The 21,486-nt window shown below is 33.2% G+C and overlaps 3 protein-coding genes across 3 annotated transcripts; 1 reads left to right on the top strand and 2 right to left on the bottom strand.

Moving 5' to 3' along the window:
• Positions 1–704: 704 nt before the first annotated feature.
• On the top strand, positions 705–6,396 carry LOC114396495 (O-fucosyltransferase 27-like). Its single transcript, XM_028358505.1, has 10 exons — positions 705–896; positions 1,345–1,429; positions 2,477–2,547; positions 2,630–2,718; positions 2,827–3,070; positions 3,642–3,754; positions 3,858–3,948; positions 4,032–4,160; positions 4,333–4,880; positions 5,448–6,396. Exons 1-10 carry the CDS (start codon positions 705–707, stop codon positions 5,905–5,907), a joined length of 2,022 nt encoding a protein of 673 aa, XP_028214306.1. The 3' UTR covers positions 5,908–6,396.
• Positions 6,397–7,723: 1,327 nt separating this feature from the next.
• LOC114394559 (transcription factor BIM2-like) lies at positions 7,724–11,944 on the bottom strand. The gene is made up of 7 exons (XM_028356176.1): positions 11,763–11,944; positions 11,496–11,592; positions 11,285–11,354; positions 11,079–11,174; positions 10,045–10,475; positions 8,436–8,565; positions 7,724–8,051 (listed from the first exon to the last, which is right to left on the bottom strand). The coding sequence occupies exons 1-7, from the start codon at positions 11,848–11,850 to the stop codon at positions 7,941–7,943; spliced, it is 1,023 nt and encodes a 340-aa protein (XP_028211977.1). The 5' UTR covers positions 11,851–11,944; the 3' UTR covers positions 7,724–7,940.
• Positions 11,945–17,377: 5,433 nt separating this feature from the next.
• On the bottom strand, positions 17,378–21,003 carry LOC114395721 (rhamnogalacturonan I rhamnosyltransferase 1-like). Its single transcript, XM_028357560.1, has 8 exons — positions 20,180–21,003; positions 19,810–19,877; positions 19,613–19,701; positions 19,334–19,499; positions 18,947–19,236; positions 18,650–18,854; positions 18,400–18,557; positions 17,378–17,866 (listed from the first exon to the last, which is right to left on the bottom strand). The coding sequence occupies exons 1-8, from the start codon at positions 20,472–20,474 to the stop codon at positions 17,620–17,622; spliced, it is 1,518 nt and encodes a 505-aa protein (XP_028213361.1). The 5' UTR covers positions 20,475–21,003; the 3' UTR covers positions 17,378–17,619.
• Between the last annotated feature and the right edge of the window lie 483 nt (positions 21,004–21,486).

Raw genomic sequence — 21,486 nt, 5'->3', positions numbered from 1 at the left:
AACGAAATCAATAAATGGTCCTAGCTATTATTATTATTTCAATTAATATACACATGACACATGATTAAGATAGTATTAATTCTAAGAAATATGAATAACACACTCTTTTTGAATATATGTTGTAGTTTCTTAAAAATTAGGAAGGTTAAAAAGTGTTTTTTTTTTTATTAATTTCTCTTATACTTTAAATTTTTTTAATAATATAAAAATTACTACTTAGGACTATAATCACATAGTGGTTGAGAATTAGTACCCAATAATTTTTCCTATTTTGAGAGAATAGTTATCATCATTCCATTAACAATTGACCTGCTTTGTATTACTCACAAACATTTAAACAGAAGGCGCATCATCCGTTTCCATGTCCTTGAAACTGCCAATTTTTCCCTGGAAGAAAGTAAAACAGCAAAATAAATAAAAAAATATTGAAGAAAAAAAAAACGGAGAGAGATAGAGAGAGAAGAAGAAGAAGATAGTGAAACTGGTCCTGTCCTGATCCAAACTCATACAACACACTCCCTTGTTTGTGGCCTATGTTGTGTATGAAGACAGAAGAAAGCATGCTTTAACACGTGCTTTTTCAGTCCCATTGGCTCCAACACTTCTCTTCTGATTTTTCTACACTTCCTTCCTCAGTTTCCTTCTTCTTCTTCTTCTTCTTCTTCTTCAGAGAGAGAAAATAAAGAGTTTTCTCTCACTTCTCAATGAAAGGGGAAGTGAAAATGAAGTCAAAGATGAAATGGGTTGGTCTGTTCGGCCTTGTGCTCTCAGCTTTTTCCATCTTCATTCACTTCCTCCTTGCTAGATTCACTCAAATGGGTGTTGCAGACTATGAGTCCTCTGTCACAATCTTCTCTTGGAGACCCATCTTTGAGAAACCAATTCCCCCCACAAATGTAATCTTTTTCTATTCACACAAAGATCTCACCTTTTTTATCCAAATTCCAAGTGGGTTTTTTTCTTCTACTTTGCATTGCTTTGGTAACCCCCTATATTCTGGAGGAGTGTTCGTGGTTCAAAATTTTGGCTTTGTGCTCCGGAAAATGACAAAGGGTGTTGTGTTGCATTTAGTGTCATTTTCTGCATATGGGTCTAGTCAGATGCTGTGTTTGTTTTTTGTTTTTCTCCATGTTCATGGAAATTGGCTCAACATTGAACTACGTTGTTTTTTGTTCATTGGCTTGGATCTGTCGGTTGCTACGTTTAACTGAATTTGGAGTACGATGTGGCTCCTATGTATTCGGAGTCATAGGCTAATGAGCTTTTGGACTTTGTTTTCATTTGTGTGCAATTTTTTCTTTAATTTTTCGGTTTCAAAATTTTTGGCTGTTATTTGTGCTGCAGACTCCCTCTTATAGAAAATTATGGGGTCCGGTGAAGCGTCTCGAATCATTGTATCCGGATTCAAATCCACGAGGATATTATGCTGGTGAGTTCAACATTTCATTTTAGTGCTCAACATTCTACTGCTTCAAACTTACGAGGATTCTGTGCTGGTCTATGTGCCATTAATTTTTTTGTTTACCAAACGTATGAACTATTGTTTCTTTAATTTTCTGGTTGTTTATTTGCCAAAATGAGTTGAGTATTTGATTCTGAACTATACATAAAAAGGGCGTGTATAGAAAAATTTAGGATGAGTTGCTTCTTTTGTACTACTATATAAGATTATCTTTTTATGTAAGCATATATGCAGTGCCTCTATCATATATAACCATGTGATGTGATATTGTGTGACCGAGACTCAAATTCCCTTCTGTTTAGTGTGTTTCTTCTTGAAGCAAAATTGGCTTTCTGTCTTTCACCTATGGATGGGTAAACAAAGCATGATGGTCGGTTTCTAAATATGTTTACCATCCCAATCCTTAGAGTAGTACTGCAATGTCTGTCTTTCTCATTGCTGAGAAATAATATCACCTATAATAAGATGCTTCTTTGATAATAGAAGATATCAAATTATTTGAAGGGATATGTGGAGTTTGGACTTTGCCTAATGGGATAAGGCTTTGTTGTCGTTGTTGTTGTTGTTGTGGAGTTTGGACTTTCATTTGTGTGTCTCCATAATAATGTCTTCTGCAAGAAAGTTTGACCTGTATGATAATTTGTTGCCCTGAATTTATTTTGCCTCCACACGTGTATTTCTTTTCATTTTCTGTGATGTTTGATGTGTATAATATATTCCCAGATTGTCAGATTTTTGTTTCTCAGTGACAGATTTCACAATGCAAATTATCAAATATTTGGATCTTCACATATGTTGCTCACCATTCACTCACTATATTCATTTAATCTCGTTTCTCTATATTTTTGTATACAAGATTTATCTTAATTTAAATACCATTGCCTTTATTTTCGTACTTTCGATTATATTTAAAACCAAACAAGGTCTTTGCAGGAGGGAAGAAGCTTGTATTTCTGTAAATTACTGTTAATCCTTTATCTCTCTGAAAGAAATTGTGTCTATCTTTCCTGTCAGATCCTGTTTCAGAAACAAATGGGTTTATTTTTGTCCGGATACAAGGGGGTTTTCATGAGATCAGGAATTCGGTAAGGGTATCAAGTTCAGGATCTGTATCCTATTATATTTATATCAAACTTAAACTGTAGCATTATCTGTTTTTTATCCCAGATATGTGATGTTGTTGTGGTTGCTCGACTTCTCAATGCTACATTAGCTATGCCTGAGATCCAATCAACAACCAGCAGCAAGGGAATAAGGTTACTATTCTTTCAAGGAATTAAAATTTATATTAACTCAGTCTAATGTGATATAAATTATGAGTTTAAACTATTTCTCTATTTCTTTGTATAATTATTTTTATCCAGCTCTCAGTTCAAGAGTTTTGCATACCTATATAATGAAGAGCAATTTGTCCTCTCATTAGCAAAAGATGTCACTGTTGTGAGAACTCTTCCGAAAGATCTGAAAGGTGCAAGGAGAAAGAAGGAGATTCCTGTTTTTAAAGTTCCATATTCAGCATCACCTTTTTATTATTTTCATCATGTTCTCCCTGTATTAAAGAAGCATTCGGTGGTTGAACTAGTTGTTTCTGAAGGTGGATGCTTGAAGGTAAAGGCAGCTTTTGCTTAACCTATTTGATCCATAGCCTGTTTTGATCTAAATTCTTCCTTCCAGATTTCAAATGCAAAGGTTTATTTGTGCAGACTTGTTTGTTTTTGTTTGAATGGAATTGACTAAGCCAAGATTCAATGGATTAGTAGGCTCCCTTTCAGAGTGCAATGCAGTTGACCATTTTGTTCACGTTGCAAATGTTATTTGGGATTAAATTTTGACCAAACTTATTTGAAGGACAACTTAGACGCGGGTCATAATTTGAGGACCTTTCTTTTATTACTTTTTAGGGATTTATATTCTTAATTTCTGAATTGGGGGTTTGCTTGTGATGAGCTTATTTCGGAACGACTACGCAAGTGTTTGCCATATTGAGTGATATACAGCATTCATGCTGCTATCTTTCTTCTGTATCTAGTTCTTCAGCTCACTGTCTCCCCTTTTCCTTTGCTCTATTTCTCCTCTTGTTCTACACTGTGCAGGTTGTTTGTTTAAAATGGTTTTTATTGTGCCTTTATTAGATGCACCTATAAATGATCGTTTCTCTTTGCTTCCCCTCCCTTCTTAGGCCACTCTTCCTCCCAATTTTGAAGAATATCAAAGACTGAGATGTAGAGTTTCTTTTCATGCTCTTCAGTTTCGACAGGAAGTCCAGGAACTTTCTGCTAAGATTTTGCAGAGGCAAGAGGAATTTCATCATCACCTCTCTTTTAAGTTTGTTCTTCTCTTTCATACTCTTTTTCTCCTTTTGGCTTATGTAGAATAGTTCATGATATGATTGTAGGTTACGAGCTCCTGGTCGTCCATTCATTGCCTTTGACCCTGGCATGACTAGAGAATCTTTAGCGTATCATGGTTGTGCAGAACTGTTCCAGGTATATGATCAATCTGTGATAACTGTATCTTACTCTTCCTCTGCTTATCATATGAGCTATGATGGCCATGAATTATTTTCTAGGATGTACATACCGAACTTATTCAACACAAACGATCATGGATGATAAAACGTGGGATTGTCAAGGGGAAGCTTTCAGTCAACTCAGCCGAAGAAAGACTAAAAGGCTCCTGTCCTTTAATGCCTCAGGAGGTAAGAAAATATTTTTAAATTTTAGATAGTCAAATTGTTCATTGTCAATGAATTGGTTGGATAGACTCAGAAAATTCTGGTCATTCACATTTATTGCAAATTTATACTAAGGCCATATATTTGGAGAACTACCCTGGCTGATTATATGCTCTACCATTGTGATCTCTTTCAGATTGGTATTCTTCTTCGTGCTTATGGATACTCAAAGGATGCAATTATTTATGTATCTGGAGGAGAAGTCTTTGGAGGTCAAAGAACATTGATTCCTCTTCATGCTATGTTTGAAAATGTTATTGATAGAACTTCTCTAAGCACTCCTTGGGAAATGATTAGGCTCTATGGGAAAGAGGTGAACCTTGTTGATACTCCTGGACCGCCACCTTTCGTTGAAGAAGTAACAAAGCGTGCAGCTTGGAAAAATGCAGGTCCACGTCCTCGCCCACTTCCTCCACCTCCAGCTAGGCCAAAATCATACAACATAGAAGGTTGGTGGGGTTGGGTAGCTGAGAGTGATAATGAGCCTGATAGTACAGTTATAGAACTGAGGACCAATGCCCATAAATTACTATGGGAGGCTATTGACTATGTGATCTGTGTTGAGGCTGATGTATTCATCCCTGGATTTGACCGTGACGGGAAGGGGCATCCAAATTTTGCTAGCTTGGTGATGGGGCACAGGCTATATCAGTCAGCTGCATCAAAGACATTTAGACCTGACAGGTACATGCCTCTATTTTTTGAGCCTGTATATTTTCAATGTATGTAAATGCAGTTTTTTTGCCTGGAAATAACTCTGAAACACCACACAGAATGTTTTTATAATCAGCCAAGTTAGATATCAAATGCTTGGATGTTTGACATGGGTTTTGGCCTAGTCCCACTCCCACCATGTCCTTGTTTGTTCTGTTTTTGTTCATAATCAATAAATTCAGGTCTGTTTTGGCAAAGGATCTCTATGACCTTGGGTGCCAACCTAATTGGGATGCAAGGTTATATGGTGTTGCCACTTTCATGCCTTTTTCAAAAAAAAAAAAAAATCTCTCCTACTTAGTAACTGAAAGATAAGACATAAGGTTGTAGGTGTTTCCAAATAAAGGCTGAATATAATGTTTCTTGTCAACTGTGCCATTAAAAATCCAAGACAACCTAAAGCAAAGCATTAGAGCTACATGATTAGGGAACTTTGCTGAATTGATGTGTAATTATGAAACAGAAGCTTCAGTAATGCCATTTAAAGTTGAAGATTTGCAATTTTAATACTTAGTAATAGTATTTATGCTGATGCAGAAAGGAAGTGGCTAAACTTCTAGACGAGATTTGTGACCATAGGCATCATGCAAATCATACATGGCTAGAAACAGTTCGAAGGCATTTGACAAAAACATTACTTGATGGAATTATAGAAGCATCAAATAAATCAAAACCACTATCCTTTCTCTCTCATCCAGTCCCTGAATGCTCTTGTTCACGGCGTGACTCCTTTGAAGTATCAAAGAATTCTTCTAGCCCTTTAACTTCCCAATTATGGACAGCTCTTAGTGTAGCTCACCAGTGTCCTGCATGGATGGACACTGGTCCAATTTCTCAATCAAAAGATAAGGAAAATGAAGAGGATGTCGACGAGGATGATTCTGTATCCGAGTTATTCTTTAAACAAAATGCTGAAAATCACGAAGGTGATGCAGAAGTGAACATTAAAGAAGAAAATCAGTTTGAGGATCAAGAAGATGACGGTGGGGAAAGATGACATCAAGTTCATTTTTGATGGTTCATCTGACAATAATGGATTTGCATTCTTCAGATTCATGTACATAATCAACTGTTGCTTCCAACTGTTGCTTACTGGATTCAGTTTTGGGTGAGAGAAGCACCAAAGCCATATAAATGTGGCTCTGAAATTCTCAATCAGAAAACATGTTCGCTAGCTGAGAATCATCTTATGACATCAGTGTTTTTTTTCTTTGGCTCAGGTCCTCAAATATATAGGCTAATTTGTTGACGACATCTCAGTTATTTGCATGATCTTCCTAGTTAATATTAAGTTTTAGCGCAGTTTGAATTCTTTGCTAGTAAAACTTATTGGTTATCTCTGCTGCACATACTCAGACTGTACTTATTTAACTCATTTTTGTACCTGATGAGAGAAGTAAATCGTCACCCATTTTATTTATTGAATGAGTAGAACTAAGATATGACAATTGGTGTAATAAAATTTCTCCCATTTCTTTCAAGTAAACCTGTACCCCGGTTCCTAAGAATGTAGCCATTATTTACTTTAGTTCCTAATTCTATATAACTTATAATTTTTTATTTTGCATTTTTTTTTATAAAAAAATTCATTCACTTTAGACGCTTCTCACTTAATTTTTTCACTGGAATTAAGGATTGAAATATATGGAATTGTACAATATTTTATGAAGTTAGGAGCTAAAGTGAAAGTGTTGTAAAATCAGATAATAAACGTCTATAATCTTAAGCATCAAAGTGAAGGCTTGCTATGCTTTCTTGGATGCACGTGGAAACTAAGAATAAACTTATATAATCTTAAGTATCAGAGTGGAGGTATTGGCATAGGGCAGAATGGTGTTTGTTCAATACCTAAATCTGGTTTATGGTGTAGCAATACGTCCAAAGTGTGGTCCTGGAAAACTTATGCAAGCTCGAATTGGCCTTGCTCTATGATGATAATCTTAAAGCATATGATACAAGCTCTCCTACTCAACACTGCACTTGTGTGACAAGAACAGTCAAAGAAACATGTTGAAGGAAAGGACTAGCTGTGTGAGCCAGAAGGATGAGCAGAAGGCTCATGGTTAAGCCATTGATTGGCAGAATTTTAGGCCAGATTGTGAGTAACTGCAAATAACAGAATCAATTAAGGTTCAGTCAAGAAAAAGACTTCACAATGTTTGCGGTTCATGCATAGTAGTCCACGAATGCTTTCCTGACAAGGCTTTAGGCTATGTTAGAATCTCTAGCTTGGATTATAAACTATCTATCTATTTATCCACTGTTTTCTCTTGCATGCAACGGAGTTGGATGCATTGAATTTGCATAACTTCGTGCACGTTTGTTCCCCGTTCATTTTGTTGCAACATGGATTCCAATGCAAGTATCCCCGTTCGTTTTGTTGCAACATGTGTTCCAAGGTAGATCTAACGAATGAACGAATAAGGGGGGAAGATCCGTATTTTGTGGCAAATGTCCATTCACAGCCTTCCCAACGTACCCTTAATTGGCTTCTAGACTCGTATTAATGGTAGAGTACTTGGCAAACAAAAATATTGATAATGATTTATCAATTTCATGACTTGTTACCATAACGTTTTTTTAGGTGACCCTACTTGAACAAGTTCTGGATACATATCGTTTACCTCAAATAATCTCATTTTAAACAATTTTTTAAACAATACTATTTTGCGTGTAAACAAAATTTTGATGTGACATACAACATGATGTAAATCTCACAAACGTAAACTCTCATCCAGCATTGCTACCAAAAATTATCCATTAAAGAAATGTCAAAACCATGAATATATGGCATTAAAATATCAAGCATACTCGAAGGCATTAAAATGGAAAATTGAAGTAGAAGCAAGCATATATAACATTTTATTTCAGAATGTCTTAGTCCCAAAACCAGAATCGTGAAAATTTACATTTGATCTGGCCCTAACCAGCATGGCAAAAATGAACCGATCCACCCAATTCCTCTTACTCTCATCTGAAGACAAACAGCAAAAAAAGAAACTCCTGACAAAATGAACATGAGAGGAATCTCTAGCTTGCTTCTTGTCTGAGCCTCTTTGAACTTTGTTCAGAATCAATATTGCAGTAATCAACTCCGGAACGTGCTATTGCTGGATTGCTCACAGATTGGTTTTCATGACCCTGAATGTACAAATAATTTATGGTATTAATTTTAGAATTTAATTAGAATGCACTGACTGTCATCCAATTAGTTAACAGCATACAGTTTTTTATATTATCAATACCAAAATTAAACTCTTAAGTTTAATAGGAAATGAGAGATTATGATGTAATCCTTAGAACTGTTAACAACAGTGACAATATACTTGGTTTACTATTTCTAAATTGGCTAGTTCAAATATAATGATATTCATTGGCCGCAATTTCTTACTCTTTCTTTCTAATGAATAATACTGTCATATGCTAATTCTATGTCAAAAAGGAAATATCAATGTTGCAAAATATCTTCAAAAATTAATTCAAGACTTAAGAAACTTGGTGCCCAAAACTGAAGTCTAAACGAACCTTTGAAGTAGATGCAGAGGGGATCAGCCCAGCATTTTCTTGTCTACCAACATCAATTTGCACTGAGACATTAGTCTGGGACATATCTACGCCTGAAGAGTGCAGTGCTTGTGTGAGAGAATCTAAAATTCTGTTAAAACACATAAAAACTTGGTCAACAGTGGCACAAATGATACATTCACTTCAATGATGCTTGAGGTAATAAACTCAAGTGCTAAACAATTAATTTCCCTAAAAGGTACAGTTGCACCACTTATTTTGCATCATATAAGCAGGCAAGAAAGAAAACAATGTCAACTGCAACAAGTTTGTGGGAACCTAAAAAATTTCTCGTGCCAAATTTCCTCCCCTTTTTTTGAGGATGATGGATTCTCATGCTCAATTGTAAGTACGAGTGGATTTCCAGTAATTTATTTTGGGTGGGGTCATGTTCACAAAATTTGGATCGATAAAAATGTCCTCTCAAATTGCAAAGAGTATTTGACAAGATTCAAGTGGAGAAAAAGATGCAAAAAATTGATTATCAAACTATATCATTGCACATTACACCAATCCACTAGGTATCATCCTTAATTGCCTTATGATTTGAAGTGGAATGGCAAGCTTCAGCATATTTAAGATAGAAGGAACCAGCTATCAGATTTCAGAAATGTAGTTACTGAATGAAGAATATATGGCCAACAACTTCACAGAGACACTTCTGCATTCTGCTGTTATTATTATTCAGAAATTGCTTTCCAGGTTTTTTTGAAGGACTTTGATGATATTTTTAAATTGATAAAAACAATCTCAAACAAGTAAGAACAAAGAAAAACAAAAAAAAGTCTTGATTGGTTTAGAGAGCATAATTCCATGCCATGAAGAACAGCACAAGCAAAGGGATTAATTGCAAATGTGAGCTGACAACAGTTTATTCATATGATATTTTGAGCCCTAAATGGCACGTATATAGATTGCTCCCATTCTTCTCACTATCATATCAGTAACTTCCTTTTAAATTAGTATCTCACTCCCTCTCCATCCTGCACTCTCCCACTGGATATTTCTCATCCAATTAAAGGTTTTCCACCTATGTTAATTGGGAGGAAAAATGAAGACTAACTTGACCCACCCCTCTCCTCCTATTTTTATTTTTCTAAAATATATGTAGACTCTAATAAATTTTGTAAGTTGAAAACCGACTTAATTGCAAAGACCCTTGGTCTGTCTTAATTTGCAGCCTCATGCACCTTCATATCAAGCTGTGAGGGGGTGAATCCTCACCTTAAGTGGTGCTCAAAAAAATTTGGACAACCCTCACCTTACAAGTCGATTTTGTAAGGTTGAGTTAGGCCTTAAGCCCAAATTCTAATATGGTACAAGAGAGAACAATGGCTGAAATAACAGACAGAGATGAAGAAAAATTCACTATCCGATTTAAAACAATTCACTCAATATTTTATTTTATTTTTTTATTTTTAAAAAAAGAGATTGGGGAATGGTCATGTTTATGCGCGTGCAGCTGCACACACACACTGTTCACCCTCGCTAAATGTAGTTTCAAGCAAATAATTAACAAAATATTGGTGAAGAAAAACTACTGTTGAACTTATATAAGAAAGAGACTCACCCCTGAGAATAGGCACTTGAGATGCTATCTGACCCACTTTCATTCACCAGCTCCTCCTGTTCCTTCATTGTATCATTATGTGGAAGAATATAGTTGCCCTTGTTTCGTTTATCAAGCCACAATTGAGGCTGGGTATGGGAAAGCATGTTAACATTAGATACAGGTTCCAGCAGATGTTGGGTTGCCATACTACTGCTAACAACTGGATCAAACATGTCCAATCGCATTTGCATGGGCAGGGGAACTGCTTCTGTAGTTGAACCAGGGATGTTGCCCTTCTGAATAGTTGTCATTGAGAAGTCAGACTCTATCGGGTTCTGTACATTTTTGGGCAACAATGGAGAGACATTGTTATTTTTCTCATCAACAGACCCATTTTGAGTAGCTTGAGAAGGATCTGTAGTATTTTCTGCAGGCCCGTGATTATTTCTCTGAAAAAAAAAACAGATGAGAACAATAAACTTCAGATAAAAAGCCATTGTTACAATTTCAAGACACTAAGTCACAACCAACCATTGTGACAAATAGATCACTGAAGTTGCCACAATGCCATCCTGAACTCATTCAAATATGCATACTGGGCTACTAGCTCTGGAAGAAAAGGACATTGTAAATAAATAAAAAAAGAAAACAAGCAGACATGAATTCAAAGAAACAGCATAAAGTAGTGAAATCCTAAACATGAAAGGAACTTAAACTCTTTATGAGAATTTTTTTGCAGTTGGCATCATGAGTACATGGCACATGACCAAGTACATCGGTGTTCCCAAATCCATGTTGGTGACCCTACTTAGTGGGAATAAGGCTTCCTAGTTGATGCTCTTTCTTTTGCAGTCTATACAAAATGAATCCTTATACAATCAGAAAATCACAAGTCTAACAATGTTGAGGTGGCACCACTATCAGTCGGGAAAGCTGCTATAGTGCACACTTGCATTGCCATGCATAATGCATTGCCTAACATTTCATAAATCAAGGTCCAGAGTATACAGATACAAAAAATGTTCGCATTGCACCATTCCAAATAACTTTACCCATGGAGTTAATTTCGTGGGCTCCTGATTCCATCCTTCATAAGTCTGTTCATAAATTTGTAATTTTTCCTGTAGGAACTGAATATACTCAATGACCTGCATATATAAATAAAGGGGGGAAAATTGCTTAATTTAGTTCACACAAAAATACAATTAACCATTAAGATGAACACAAGAAACAAATGGTTGAAAGTTGAATGTGGTACCTCCAACAAGAAGGATGCCTTATCTCTTTTTTGATCATTTTGAGGTATGAGATCTCTCAGAACCTGAAACCTGGCTCAAAAACATAATTTTTTCAAGCGAGCATATATTGCCAAATAATATAGAATTACATCAAACTTCCACTCAAAACCTACACACAAACAATTAACTCAACAAAAAGAATTTTTTCTTCTTCTTTTCTTTAAAGCTTGCCTTTCGTTAATCTTGCTCCTTCTACGTTGCTCGGTTTCTGAATGCTTTGAACGCTGTGGGTTCACCCTCTTCCCCGTGCTGGGTTCATCCACCTTCACTGCCAAGTCACAACGTAATAATAAATAATTGTGTTAAAAATTGCAAATTGAATTGCGGAATGCAATTGAAGAGGTAAAAAGATAAGAACTTTGAGACACCCATCAATGAATCAATCGATAAACCCTGGTGGGTGTTGCACAACCAAACCAAACACAGAGAGAGAGAAACCTTTGGAAGAGGTGTTATTAGCAGTTAAGAGTTCTTCTTCATCATCGTCGTCGAATTCATCTTGATGCCCTTTCGCAGACCTAGCCATTTGTTTCTCCAGATGAAGAGAAGTGTAATGTAATCTGTACAACCTACCTAGTTAGTACCAGTAGTCTGAGGACACGACGTGTTTTAACTGAATCGATACCTAATCTAACCAAATTCTTTTATCAAACAAATGAATTTTGATCTAATTGTCATAATATTTGAGTTATAAAATTATGCACCACCATTACCATCTGATATTTTTCAGGTTCCCACACAATTAGTTGATTGAAATAAGATGAGTGTATTATTGTAAACCTTAATGTGATACTTCTTATTCTGAAAAAAAATTAATGTTTTTCTGTCAAAAAATAAATAAATTATGAACATATGAATTCGGTTTAGTTAGGCTTTGATCACATAGACTAATATATGGTATATAATTATAAATGATGACCTTCATTACTAATAAAGTTATTCCCGGTCCTGAAACAACATATATTTTCTTTATTTCTTTTAATTTGTCAATTCATGTATATATAATAAATTTTTTGGACATTTAAGAAAAATGATTCCATAGGTATTAATGATTAAAATAGCTTATTTTAAAACTTATTAAAATAATCAAATATTTTGAAATTACAACTTAAGATTATCTATACACGATAATTTCCAAATCTTAGACTTTCTAATACAGTTTCTTTCCCATATTTTTTCATTGTACGTACTTACTTTATCTTTTTTTTTTTATTGTACATCATTTTCAAATTTTTTTTATAGTTTCATTTTTTTTATTATGTTTCATTGAGATAAAATTCTAACTTTTCTTCATTATCTTTAAATATGTAATTTCAATAATTAACATTTGCATTTTGATATTATTATGTTATTTCTACATATTTAAAGGTTTGTTGTGTATGTTTGTGTGTGCACTTTTTTTTTTCATTTTTAATGATTTATTAAAATTATATATATATATATATATATATATATATATATATATATATATATATATATATAAAATTACCAAACAAAATATTTAACAAAAACATTTATATAAATTAGAATAGTACAAAAATATAAATGTAGAACTATTTAAATATAAATATGTGTATATATATATATATATGTAAATATTTATATATCTATCAATTAATATATATCTTGAAAATTTTTAAAATAACATAATGCACATAATAATATAAGAACTTATATTATTAATATTTGCAAAAACAGGAATTTTACTAATTATCAATTTATCATAATATGTAAATTATAAAATTGTTCTAATAATTAAAATTTGATATTTGCATATTCATATTGGTTGTTTTGCATATTTCAACTACTAAGATTATATATAAAAAAATTCTACTTTTGTTGAATTGTCTTATAGGACATATAGAAAAAAATAAGTTTAAAATATATTTTGTTCTTTTATCTTTTCTGCTATACATAAGTTTTTTTTTAAAGAGAGAGAGGTAATCTTTATTGAGTTGAATAAGATTTTTTTAAATCATTGTATTGTTATGAACCATGAAATATTTGTCAAAAAAACAATGACTAATATTTATTAGAGACTATAAATGTACATAAAATTTATTTCATACTCAAAGTTAGGATTTGAATAATATTATTATAATTTTCTTCAAATTTTTTAACAAAACTATATATTTTATGTTTTGTGTTTAATATATCACAAATATTTCAATTTATAGATTATTTTATTTTAGATTAGTTTGACATCACAAACCCCTACCCTAAGTTTATTATATATTTCTTTTTTAAAATAAAACTTTGGAAACATAAATCACTTCCCTTTAAACCTATTTATCTAAAATTAAAGTTATATATCACTTAAATACTCGTAGCTGCCATTATCTATATCGCCCCACTGATACCAAAGAATAGAATCATAAAGTCCAAACTTAAGTAAGCATTAATATCCTTCGCTGCATGCTTCCTTAATTACAAATCAACAACCCCTTTAGTTGGTGTATATTTTTAATTTCATATATGCGGATCAAGTTCACAACAGAGTATTCACATTAAAGTCAATCTTACAATAACAAATAACATTTCCCTTAGAATGAGTTTATATACAATTTGTTGTTATGATATCATCCATAAATATAACAACTTTTAGGACCTGAAGCCAGCTTAGTAGTTGTAGTTGAGGGAACAAGAAAACCTCGAATTTCGTTCTTTGTTTGCATCCAGGTGCAAGTAAGAGTTTTTTCTGACAGCTGCTAGCTAGTTAGTATTATTCTATTGTACTTTTTATTTATAATACATTGTACTTTTTCCTTAATAACATGGGATATTAGCATTGTTAAGTGTTCTTAATTGGACATTTGGACTCTCCTCCTTGTCTCCATCTAACTTTTCTGTGGGTTTTCATTAAGTTTTGCAATAACAATTCACTTAAAGAAGATTGCAATATATATATATATATATATATATATTGTTGTAACAATAGTTTATGACAAACCGAAAAAATTAATGACTGAGTCGTAGATAATGTTGCTTTCTTTAAGACGTTTCGTGACATTGCAAAAAAATGTGCAAGCAGACTATCAACCACGAAGTCCCCAGGATAAACCAGCCCAAATCACTGTATAAGATTCTCAGTGCACTGAGGGAACCTTTTCTAGAATTACACCCTCTTGTATGACTTTGAAAAGTCACTCTAAAGTCACCCAAAAATATGACTTGAAAAGTCACTCCAACCGAAAATATGACTTGAAAAGTTACTATAATAGCCAACCAAAAATATGACTTAAAAAGTCACTTTTATAACCAACCGAAATTATGACTTAAAAAATCGCTCTTATAGCCAACCGAAAATATGACTTAAAAAGTCACTCTTATAGCCAACCGAAAATATGACTTAAAAAGTCACTCTTATAGCCAACCGAAATTTTTAGAGCGACAAAAAGAAAGAGGGAGGAGTTTGCCGGAAATGCATCGATTAAAATATGAGAGAGAGAAAGAAAAGTTGAGAAAATGTTTTTCAACTGGGGCAAAAAAAAAATGAAGAAAGGAGCTCTATATATAGAGAATGAAATACTATTCAAGTGTTTATCCTAAATAATGTGAGACTTGAGCCTTTTTTCTTTTTCTTTTTTTTCTTTCAACATTCTCTTTTGTTCTAATATATATATATATATATATATATATATATATATATATATATATTCTGTAGATGTTAAATGGAATTTGGAATAGACTATATATAATAAATAATATGTGAAAGAAAGAAAAAAAATAAAAATGATGAAGTGTATAGAAATATTTATATGTTATACTTATTACTCTTGTAAATTATTCTACTGAAAGAGCACCAAATTACAGTACCAGACATAAAAGCACAAAAACGGGGAATACATTAGAATTGAAATAATGATACGTGTACTTAAGGTACAAGTCACGTAAGTCAACATAATAATGCAAAGAAATATTCAATAAAAATGTCCTAGGCTGGAACAATCATATGACACTTAATAGGTGTTAAAATTAAAATTAGATTTACGCTAGGATTTAAAATACCAAAATTACTAATATATGTAAATAATGTATATATTTCTCAATTGTTAAAAGACATTTTTTGGCCAGAGCATTTTAGGACTAATGTCTTCTATTTGAACTCCTCCTTAACAGTATCTGTCACTTCATGCAGCAGTGCAAAGCAAGAAAGCATGTGAAGGGAAGATTCTATCATCTTAAATAGAAGTCATACTCAATATCCATCCACTAGAGAAAGGTATCACCAACCAACATAATTACTTGGTCACATTTGCCAATGAGTAATGCTATTTTTATTAAAACTTGTGTAAGTAATCTTTAGGATAAGGAGAGATAATAAAAATAAAAATATTAAATAAAATATATAATGCAATTTAAAAAGATTTAAAAAGCATTATGAAAAATTGCTATCAAAATAACATTATTCTTTGCAAATATATGATTTTTCTAGAACCCAAATCACTAAATTACATAAACTAACATGGAAAAAACTATTAATTTATCCATTTACATTAATATATATACAAACCAAATACACAGGCCAAACTAGAAAATTGTAACCCATTAAGTTTAATTGGAAACAAAAATGATGCTGCTGATAGCAATAGGATCAGATCCTAAAAAATAATTCATCAAGACTGTACTGGAGACTCTAAAATTCCTAACTTAGAATGTTGCATGTGTTTGCTGGAGTGAAGTGATCAGATTGCAAAATTAAAAGCACTCGTGGCCAATCAGAAGCAGACAAGCAGTATGCTGGAACATATTTTTCTTAAAAGAAAGCATGGAATTAAGCAAATTACTTAATTAATCAACAAATCGGATAAAGCAAGGTTTATGGAAAAATGTATATTCTTGGAAGGTGATCTCGGTGATAGATGCTTTTTCCTAGAAATTCTAAGCCTTTTTGGATCACTAACTCATAAACACTATCCTCCAGGCTCCAAAATTGAGTATTAGTAATTTTGGGATCTGTGAATGATGGATTAAATAAAAAACAACAGATGCATGTCTCCTTATTGTGATTAAAATATGAGGCACTTATTGAGGACCATAACCATTACGTAAACATCCAGTTTTTACTGTTACAATATAAAATTGGAGTCGAAATTTACAACAGTGCCATCCTTGACTAAACAAAGTTGGAGATGACATGGCTTTCCCTTGTGGACCCCACCAAAAACATTGAGATGTAAAAGTCAACCAAAATCAACAACCCCAGCACTTCAGAGGAAGAATTTGAAAGTAGGCCATATGGCAAATCAAATGGCCTGGGGTGAAAAGATATCTAGTTAAACTATGATTAATGAAAGTCTAGATATAACAATATTAAAAAGTCTTAAATTTATTAATGTTTAATATTAATAATTTTGAATTGACTACTAATTTTTTTAATAATCAATCATACTTATCTTAACTACTCCAATTCATCCTATGCTTGCCTAAACCACTACCTAGCTTGTTGTTATTACATGTAAGAATAGAAATGTAGATAGGATAATGTGTATGTATGCAACCTTATTACATGAGGGAAGAGGCTATTTTGTAACTAAATAAGGCAATACTATATCGTTGTGTCAACAATCAAGGCTTATCCTTAGATGATAATGATACAGAAAAATATCACGATGCTAGAGCCTAGTCATGACTTCGGGCACTCCAATAACCAAATCAATCGCCGACACTCATGTGAATCTTCCCACTTAAAAAATGTAGTTTGGTCCACAAACATAATGTATACTTATCTGATGCAGTAATTTGCAATTAAAATTTATTAATACAGAAAGAGAGAAAATTCATTGTTGTTCTTCTAAATCATTGATGTGTGCAAGGCTCAAAATTTAATATGTAGAATATGGTAAGGTAAAGAATAATTCTAAATTTTCCTATAATATCTTATAATTTTTCTTATTAAACCAAAAAACAATGAATGCATTTTATGTTTTTAAAATATTAAATGCATTCAATTCTTTATTTAATCCTTTAAGTATTAGGAAAATTAGTAAGAAAACATAGTAAAAGTATATATTACTATTTGTATGATAAAGAACTATCTATGGAAATATTACTAGAGAAATAAAGTACTGTTATCTTTTGCACTTCTTTGCATTGAGGAAGATGTGACGCCACTTTGCCATTTCTTTATACAAGAACTAGTTCCCTAATACAAGAAATTTATATTATTTGGCAGTGGCACAGTTCTCTTAGTTCATTAAGAGAATATTTCATGTACAGAATAATCAATAACAATTGCCTTTGCCTTCTGATTGAGAACAGTGATTAAATCAGAGCCAGGTGTGTCTAGCCAAGATTATGTGCTTTCTAATGGTTCATCTAACAATTGCAAACATTCCTGAGGGTTGGCATAAAAATAGTCTTCTTCTTTGGGTTTGTCTGGAATGATAACTCTTCTCTTGGGGCTTCCCATACGATAGGCATGAGCTTCCTTCATAGCAGTGGAAAACTCATCCCAACTCAACAACCCGTTATAGTATTGGTCTATCAGGTGTACCAGAAGCCTTCTATCCAGTAGTATAGTTTTCTTGAATCCTAGAAATCTGAAGAGCAGCAATTATGACTTCAGATAATTACCCAAAGTAATTTAGATCCCATCATTACACGTGATATCATGTAAATTAAATGAAAAATATAGAATAAAAGAGTAAATGATATGTGCAATTATGACTTCAGATAATTACCCAAAATAATTCAGATAATTTGTTGAATTCAGTAATAAACACCTCAAAATTCACACTTATCATGATTTCTGATTGGTTGACAGCGTAAATTTTTTACATTAGTAGTGTGTAGAAATTAAATTAAAAAAAGAAGTTAATAGAGTTTTTTTAGAAGAGGTTCATTATGTGATTTGTGTATTCTTTCATGATCATGAAATCTGCTTTTATCATCTAATAATAGTAATAGGATGTGTCAGAAGTGCAAATTATTCTGTGAACTCTTCTTACATCATTATACATCAACTAAAGAATGAATGAAATCAAAACATTTCTTCACCTCATCAAAGGATCAGATCACTAAGTAGATAACAGATAGAATGTAGAAAGGCACATTGTATGCAACAAGGTAATACCTGCGATGGCCTTCCACTACTTTAGCCATGTTCCCGTCATATGTTGGAATAAATATATCACTCTCTAGGGAGACAAGATAATCCACTGCAGCCATTTGTGAGGAGTGATTTTGGAAATACATCAACTCTGAAGGTCCCAACAGAATTTCTTTCCTTATCTATTTCAGTTAGAGAAAATGTTAGTAACAAGTTAACAACTGATGAATTTGCATACAAAAACAGCATATATGATTTACTTCCTTCGGCTTACCAGATTAGGAAACTCTCCTAGTAAACTTGCCATTCTTTTCTCTCCACCATAAATTTCTCCAGAAGCAATATAAATTTGAACATTGCGATCTATTCCAAGTGCTGACAATACTAGTGCAGTTTCCTCAGGTGTTATAGGGCACAAACCTTCTTTCCTCTTAAGCTCAGAATTAATAACTTTTTCCTTCCACCCAGGGTATGCATATCTAAGAAAATACCATTAGCCAAAATTACATTCAAAGGAAAACTAGAAAAACAAAATGGATGTTGTAACACATTAATGCAAGATTTATATTACCTCATTCTTGTTAGTTCCTCCTCCTCTTTGATGTCACAACCATGGGCACAACCAGAGAAGGCCAACATGTCCATCTCATATCTAAGATGAAGTGCAAGGAAAGGACCCTTTTCCCTCAAAACCTTGACTATCCTTCTGCCAAGTTCTTCTATCTGAGTAGTAAACCTTAGAGCATTGAAGTTTACTCGGCATCGTAGCTTTTGAATCTCAGCAGGTAGTCCATTATTTGCAAGTCTTGCATCTGTTCTATTTAGGTGTATGACCTTGTGTTTCAGCAACAGAGGAAGGACCTGTTTAAGTAGTTAAGGAAAATTAGTTGCTAACTTGCAATAAAGAACCTAGTCAAAATATGATAAGTGCAAAGATAATATGAACCAAGCAAAAGACCTGGTTTTCATAGTATGAGATATTAGACCAGCTAATGGGTGGCATTGAGTAGAATAATCCTAGTTCAACTCTTCTCTTGACCTTAGGTGGTAGTTGCTTTATTATTCGAACCTCATCTCTCAAGGAGGTAATGAAGTGATCTACATCAAATATATCTTTGAAGTCACTGCCACATCGAAGAGACAGAATGTCACAGAAATGGAGATATTTCAATCATGATAGTCCTAAAAGAAGGCGTTTCCAAAATTGAAGTTATGACAGAATGAATAATGTGCAAACCTTAAATCAGCCCAGAAAGAGGCTTTGTCCAGCTCTGGAACTATGAGAGTGACATTTAAGTGTCTGGCAATAGCAACCATGTCACATATCTGCAGGAAAAACAATGTGAAGAAAAGATTTTTTAAAAAAATTGGATCAGACTTTTAATGTCAATAGTGATGTTGATTGCAGTAAAGATAGCGAAACAAATAACTTACTGCTGATCGCATTTGGTTGAGTCCTCCATTACATGAAACCAGAAGATAACCATTATTCCTATAAATCCCTGATGACAAAAGTTATCAAATTCAAAAGAGACACTCATGAGCAATCATAAAATGTTAGCAAAAAAGAAGAAAATCAAAGGTAGGGGGGGGGAAAGTTCAATCTTCAATGAGGGGGAAAAAAAAGAAAAGAAAAAGAGCAGAAAACTGAAATAACGAAAACTGTTGGAGAAAAAACAACCAGCATCAAATCAGATAACTCTACAAATCATTATTCATATGACAATTTTCTTTTAAAAAAATAAATCATAGTACTCAAAAGAGGACTACAAATAATCATTATTAAGACAAGCCAAGGACTTACTTTTGGGAGGGAGCACAACTTTGGCTTGAGCCAAAGACTTTTCTACAGGTGGGGAACTGAAACAATAAGGCATGCCCTTTAACAAACTAGGTCCCAACAATTCTCCCAGTGCAATCAGCTGAACAAGACTAGTCCAAAGCACCACAAATGTAATGGCCCTAGCCATCCACACCTTGATTCTTGGCCTTATAATAAAACTCTCATGCTTCTCAACTTTGTCTGTAGCCAAAACTTTGAGCTCCATCTTTATCCCTTTACTGTCAAAGCAGTAGTCTTTTGCCAATTTCAACACCATTGATTTGGTATCACACTATCACTTCAACTTAACTCATCAAAATCTTATAAAACTCCTTGAACTTAGTGATACTTAGTAAATGCCCAGAAACCAAGACTAAACTATATAATGCCACTTCACATTTGGATCCTCAAACCTGAAATAAATGCTAATAAAGCCAAGCCAATTTGACCTGTGGACTGTAGTTATTCTAAGGCAAAAAATGTTATCTACCCACCCACCAGACAAGGTGCGCTGCACTGACTCACATCACCTACACCTTGAAATTCCAAAACTTCCTTGACTTCTTCTAAACCTTTGAGGCTTAAACAACTACAACATTGGCAATGTGGCTTTCATATGACTATGTGAGCTTGAAGAGTCAAATAATGAAGAAAATCTAGTAAAAGAAAATGTGGGTTCCTATTGGAACTCCCTCAACTGGGTCCAATCTTGGTGGGTTCCTGAGTTGAACACCAAACAAACAAATAACAGAAACTACAAATGAAACGGGAAAGTGTACGAAGTCACAATTGTAAATGCAAATGTTAATCACGAGAGAGATGGTGAGGCATTGTGACATGGAACCCTGGTTAACTGTAACAAATGTCACTATCTATATTTTTAATTTTTATTTTGCACCTTTTTTTTTTAAAAAAAAAGAAGTAAAATAAGCTCTACTATTCTTGTGATTAGGATGTCTTGGTAGAATTACTCATGACGGATTAAAAACATATTAGGGGAATGAAAAATGAATAAATACATAATTATGTTAATAACTTATAAAACTACATTCTTTTACATGCAAAAATTATTTGCATATATAATCTATCCAGGGTGGTTTCATTTGGGAAAACATTTTTGTTTTCCATGTTTCTGTTTTTATTAAAACTTTATATATGAGAGTGAAAATAAAAAATGGAAACATATGTCTGTATTTTCTTTTTTACTATAAAAAACACATGTTTGTATATATATAATATAAAATATAATAATATATATATGTGGGAGGACCACCTCCTTGTCATTTATT

The sequence above is a fragment of the Glycine soja genome, chromosome 18 (genome assembly GCF_004193775.1).
Source record: "Glycine soja cultivar W05 chromosome 18, ASM419377v2, whole genome shotgun sequence".
Classification (NCBI taxonomy): domain Eukaryota; kingdom Viridiplantae; phylum Streptophyta; class Magnoliopsida; order Fabales; family Fabaceae; genus Glycine; species Glycine soja.
This window is presented reverse-complemented; position numbering and strand designations above follow the sequence as displayed.

Bases quoted from the DNA above. Each gene is read 5' to 3' on its own strand.
- LOC114396495 (XM_028358505.1), top strand. From the start codon at position 705: ATGAAAGGGGAAGTGAAAATGAAGTCAAAGATGAAATGGGTTGGTCTG. The intron at 1,430-2,476 runs GTGAGTTCAACA...CTTTCCTGTCAG, and splicing joins TCCACGAGGATATTATGCTG to ATCCTGTTTCAGAAACAAAT. The intron at 4,161-4,332 runs GTAAGAAAATAT...GATCTCTTTCAG, and splicing joins GTCCTTTAATGCCTCAGGAG to ATTGGTATTCTTCTTCGTGC.
- LOC114394559 (XM_028356176.1), bottom strand. From the start codon at position 11,850: ATGGCTAGGTCTGCGAAAGGGCATCAAGATGAATTCGACGACGATGAT. The intron at 11,593-11,762 runs GTTTCTCTCTCT...GTGACTTGGCAG, and splicing joins TAATAACACCTCTTCCAAAG to TGAAGGTGGATGAACCCAGC. The intron at 10,476-11,078 runs GTAAAGTTATTT...TTTTTTTTTCAG, and splicing joins CCACGAAATTAACTCCATGG to AGAAATAATCACGGGCCTGC.
- LOC114395721 (XM_028357560.1), bottom strand. From the start codon at position 20,474: ATGGTGTTGAAATTGGCAAAAGACTACTGCTTTGACAGTAAAGGGATA. The intron at 19,702-19,809 runs GTAAGTTATTTG...TTTTTCCTGCAG, and splicing joins TCAACCAAATGCGATCAGCA to ATATGTGACATGGTTGCTAT. The intron at 17,867-18,399 runs GTATTACCTTGT...GCTGCTCTTCAG, and splicing joins GTAGTGGAAGGCCATCGCAG to ATTTCTAGGATTCAAGAAAA.